This window comes from Chaetura pelagica, unplaced genomic scaffold (genome assembly GCF_000747805.2).
Source record: "Chaetura pelagica isolate M959 unplaced genomic scaffold, ChaPel_1.0 scaffold132, whole genome shotgun sequence".
NCBI lineage: Eukaryota > Metazoa > Chordata > Aves > Apodiformes > Apodidae > Chaetura > Chaetura pelagica.
In genome coordinates, this window is record NW_009952709.1 from 1,069,399 (window position 1) to 1,074,678 (window position 5,280).

The 5,280-nt window shown below is 57.5% G+C and overlaps 1 protein-coding gene across 1 annotated transcript; it reads left to right on the forward strand.

The window, feature by feature from the left end:
• The first annotated feature begins 3,501 nt into the window (after window positions 1-3,501).
• TOR4A (torsin family 4, member A) lies at window positions 3,502-5,070 on the forward strand. The gene has a single exon (XM_009994342.1). The coding sequence runs from the start codon at window positions 3,502-3,504 to the stop codon at window positions 5,068-5,070; it is 1,569 nt and encodes a 522-aa protein (XP_009992644.1).
• The last annotated feature ends 210 nt before the right edge of the window (window positions 5,071-5,280 follow it).

Here is a 5,280-nt window from a genome sequence, read left to right on the forward strand (position 1 = left end):
CCTCGGGCCGGCATCCCCGGCCCGCTCCATCCCCGCCTCCTGCTCGTTCCCCACTGGTCCCTTTCCTCCTAAAAAACTGCCCTGGTTTTGTGGGAACCTTCTTCTTCCACTCCCGGCTCTTCCCTTCTGCTTTGCTGCCCTTCCCGGCTCTCTCGGTCCTCGGGGCTCAGCGGGAGGGCCGGGCTGGGGGCTCGGGGGGCGGTGGGGGTGGCCCCGAGGGGTTGGCCCGGCCCCGGCTGCCCCCCTCGAGCTGTGTTTTTGGGGAGGGTGAGCACGGGCACCCCTGAGCTAGAGCCTTGAAGCAGACCCTGCTTCCCAGCGGGTTCCTGAGCGGTGTCTCCGGGGAGCTGGGACTGGGGGTGCTGGGGCTGGGCTGGCCTTTGTGAGCCAGGGGTTCCACTCCCAGCTACTGAAATCCTACAAGCCACAGCCCCTCACTGCCAGGGGCCATTTTGCTCTGCTTATCCCCCTGGAAACACTCAGTTATGGACAGAGGGCTTGGCTTTCAGCCCCAGGATCAGCCTGTGGGATTTCTCAGTTGTTCCCATTTCCCACCAGCTTAGCTAACCCAAAGTTTGGGGTGCAGCCCCCTCCCCTCCACTGCTGTCCTTGGGGTAAAAAGCACTTTAACCCGGGACACATCTCCTTGGCTGGCACTGGGCTGAGGTGTCCACAAACTGGGAACTTTCTGCCCACGGGTGCTGTCTGCCCAGGGGCTGCCCCAGCCTGCTCCCCTCCTGGCCCGGCTGCCCACGCAGGCTGGTCTGCTGTGGAAACCTTATTCTGGCAGGAGCAGGGTGACACACGAGTGCAAACACGAGGGGAAAAGCTAACGGAGGAAAACAGGAGGTTTCTCAGGAGGGTTTCCAAGTGCAAGTCTTCCCGTGGTGCAGCCGGGCTTGGCGCGGGGCAGTGACTAACGGTGTTTACACGAGCACTCGTGATGCTACAGACCTAATTGCTGCCTATTTTTTCCTATGGTTTTCACAAAACAGCTCATTAAGTTGCTGAAAGCCCATCTCTGCAGCCTGGCAGCACTGGCCCTGGCACCAGTCATCACCTTGAGCGAGGTGGGGCTGCTCTTAAAAAATTTAAGTCCTAGGTAAACACCAGCAGGTATTAGGAACTGAGTCATGGTATTAATGGCATGATTGCCATTACGTATGTGTGACTGGACAGATTTCTTGGTGAGATGGGATTTGGTCTCTCCAACCTGGAGGGCTGGCCATCCCATCCTGGTGGTCTGGATGTGCTGTTTGGGCTCTTGGCTTTTGGGAAAGAGGGTCTGGAGCATCTCCCAGCTAATGAACACTCAGTCTTTGCCTGTTGCCATTGGCCTCGCAGGGACCTTGTGGCAGGAGAATCTGCTCCAGGCTGTGAGGAGCTGAATGGCTTCCTGCTTCAGCTGGGGCTCAGGGCAGGGCTGGGGGCACAGCAGCATCTGTGGGGAAGGGTTTGGGATGGCTCATCTTTCCCTGCCAGCATCCATCTGCTCCTGAAACCTTTTCCTGTAAATTCCCACAGTTTTTCTGGCATTTAATCAACCCCCTCCACATATGCCCTGCCTTGGGGCTGAGGAAGCTCACCCGTGTTTGTTGATGTGTGTTACAGCCTGGAGGATCACCCCAGGCTGGGCTCTGCAGTGTCCCCACTCCCTGGGGACCTCAGCCCATGCTGGTCTGTGCTTTGGGGGCAGCCACCCTGCTGGGGAACCTTCAGGCATTGTGTGAGCAAGGCAAAGTGTGTGAGATGGGGACAAGCAAGGGTGTGACCCCAGCCTGGCGGGGGGACAGCCCAGGTTCCCCAGTGGCATCCCTGGCGGTGGCCTCCAACCCTCCTGCCCGAATCTTGTCTGGCTGGTTTTGCTCTGGGCATGGCCAAGCCCTGCACGCAGTCAGTAATTAGCACTCCGGGCTAATTGCTGCCCAGCAATAGCTCATCCCAGGGCTGAGGAGCCGCTCGCCCTGGCTCAGTTCCCGTGACGAGGCAGCTGCTGGCACGTGCTGCAGGAACCAACCTGCCCAGGCAGCAACCGTGCTGAAGGTTTCACTCGGGGTGTCCTGGCGTTTTGGGGGGGAGCTGGGAAAGGAGTGGGGAGAAGCAGGTGGGAGCTGGAAGTGCTTCCCAGCACCCGTGGGTCCCCGCGCAGCCGCCCCCTCCCTCCCCACCTGCGTCACCCAGCGCCAGCAGAGCGTGACACTGCAGGTTGGCAGCTTCGTGCTGAGCTGCAGCCAGTTAATAACAAATCCTTGCGGGAACCTCCTCCCTGGAGACGTGATGCTTGTGGCACAACCAAGGGTTGGTTTTTCCGGGAGGTCCACGAACGGCGGCTTTCCTGGTCCCGCCGGTGCCGGGTTCCTGCTCCAGGGGTTGGCAGTGTCACCATGGCAAGTTGGGCTCTTGCGTCAGCGCCGCTGTGCTCCGGAGGCCGGGAGGAAATGCCCTCCCACCGTGACACAGCTTCTTCTGCACCACCAGCTTGGTGCTGGGGGATGGAGCCAGCCCAGGGCTGCAGCGCGTGGGGAGGGTCCTGGTCTGGGGTCCCGCTGCGTGGCTGCAGCCAGGCCTGGAGAGGTGTTTTCTCCCCGGGGTTTTCCCGCTGGTTCTGTGCCTCTTGGCATTGCATCCCACTGCCAGAGCGTGTCCTCTCCTCTTCCTCCTTGCTCGCCAGACAAAGGTGTTTGTGTGTTCTCCATGCAGTTATTCCCAGGGATGCTCGTGTTCCCGCGCGGCTCTGGGGTCTCCCATGGGAAGGTCACAGAGGCCACTGCAGGTCCAGGGCACAGGGGGCAGGGAGGGCTGTGCTAGGGGGTCGGGGTGCTGTGGGGCAGCCCCACTCCTCTCCCACAGCCACGTGCTGCTGGCAGGCTCAGTCACAACCACGTCTGTTCCCTGTCTGAGCCCTCCCCATCCAGGTCAGCCAGGGAGCTGAGAGCTGGCTGGACTGCCAGGTATTCCCATTGGCACAGGCAGGAGAAATCCCCCCCCAGGAGATGCCCTGCCACCCTAACCTGCACCACACCAGCGTGCCCACAACCAGTCACTGCCCTGAACATCCCACACACTCTGAAGGGCCCCTGTGGGTGGGCAGTGACGGGTTCCTGTGGGTGTGTACGTGGGTGTGAGCACACACAGGGCAGAGGTGGGGTTTTGTGCCTTGTTTTTATTCAGCCAACGTGAGGAAACAGGACTGGGCAGCTCCTGGTGGGACTGTGGGTCTCCCTGCCTGGTGTCCTGCCCCTGGCTCCCAGCAGCACGAGGCAGAGCCCCTGCTTGGCTCCAGCAGGATCTGAGCTTTCCCTCCAGATGGGAAGGCAGGGCTGGTTTTGTGGTATCCATCTGAAATTGCAGATTGCTACAGGTGATCATTACCCCTTTGAAACGGGGTATCTGCCTCATTGGGCTGTTGTTGGTCACTTCCTTATCTTACAGTGATTGATTTTACATTGCCTTTTTTTTTTTAAGGAAGAAGATGATGTGAATGGGCTGTAGGAACCAGAGATGGACCGAGAGCTGCCCACGAAGCTGGATGGAGAAGAGTCCTCTGCCACGGAGGATCTGGGAGGAGAGATGCCCTGTGCTGGGAGTGGTACGGAAGGAGACTTGTCCTGTGCTGAGAGTGACATGGAAGCAGAGATGCCCCTTGCTGAGAGCAGCAGGAAAGAAGCAGCATCTTGTGCTGGGAGCAGCCGGGAAGGAGAGATTCCCAGGACTGACAGCGATGGGGAAGGGGAGACGCCCTGTGCCGAGAGCGATGCGAAGGGAGAGGAGGCGTCTTGCTACGAGAGCGATGGGGAAGAGGCACCAGACACTGAGATCCCTGCTGCTTCCAAGAAGATGTCCTCCATCTCCTCCCCCCTGCGGGCCATCATCCGCCTGCGGCGGCGGTACCGGGTGCAGAAGAAAAGCCGCCTGCTCTTGGAGCTCCCCCGAGAAAAGCCTGCAGAGCTGGTCCATACCAGGCTGCTCCAAAGGCAGCTTTCCCTGAACAGAACTAGCCTGTATGGCCCACCCATGTCTTTCTTTAACCAGACCAGCTTGGAAACTTCCCAGTACTTCACCTTTGACACATCCGTGGAGCAACACGCCATGAAAAAATGCAGGCGGAAAAAGAACCGCAGGAAATCTCGGATGGTCCTGTACCCTGATAAAACAAAGAGGTACCTTCCAACGGAGGAGAAGAGCAAGGCAAAACGCTGCCTCCTCTTGCTCATTGTTATCATCTTCTTCCAGATCCTCAATGCTATAGAGAACCTGGACGATAACCTCCAAAAATATGACCTAGATGGTTTGGAGAAAACAATGCACCGGGAGGTCTTTGGGCAGAAGGTCGCTGTGGAAAGTCTGATGGAGCTGCTGAAGGACTACCTGGCTACCCACATACACAACAAGCCTCTAGTGATCTCTTTAAATGGCCCGACAGGAGTTGGGAAGAGTCATGTTGGCTGGCTGCTGGCCAAACACTTCCGTTCCGTCATGGACAATGACTTTGTGCTTCAGTACTTTGTCATGCATCACTGCCCCAAAGGGGTGGCCCCTCTCACTTGTGAGATAGACCTGTCCAAGAAGATTTCTGAAATGGTTACAAGAGCTGAAATAGAGGAGAAGATACCGCTGTTCATTCTGGATGAGGTTGAACTCATGTCTCCAGTGCTGCTGGATACTCTCAGCCGATTCTTTGAGCCCAACCAGACCAATGAGTTCCTCAATGCCATCTACATTTTAATAAGCAACATAGGAGGTGGTGAAATCGCCAAGTTCGTTATCCAGAACGCGTCTGCTGAGCTTCTGCACCAGCCAAGGGGAGCTGAAGAGCTGCTGAGCATCATCCAGCCTGTACTGATCAATATCCACCCTCTCTGGAAATCTGCAGACATCATCCCGTTTGTTCTTCTGGAGAAGACTCATGTCATAAACTGCTTCCTGGAGGAGATGAGGAGGGAAGGGCTCTATCCTGACCAGAAGCACATTGAAAATTTAGCGGGTCAGCTCAGTTACTACACTACAGGGGACAAGCAGTACTCCAGGATGGGCTGTAAGCAGGTTGTGGCCAAAGTCAACCTGCTGTAGTGGCTGACTGCAGTACCAAGTCCTGCTCTCAGGATTTGCAAAATTCTGGTCTTAGGGAGGAGCAGGCTGTGGTCAAGGTGTCCTTTCCCAGCCCTGCACTGACTCTGTCCTGGCAAAGGTAGAGGGACAGCAGCCCAGGCAATGTGGTCTCTGTTCTCCTCCAGATGCTTCACTTGTGAATAAGTCACAGGCAGCAAAGCCCAGGCATCC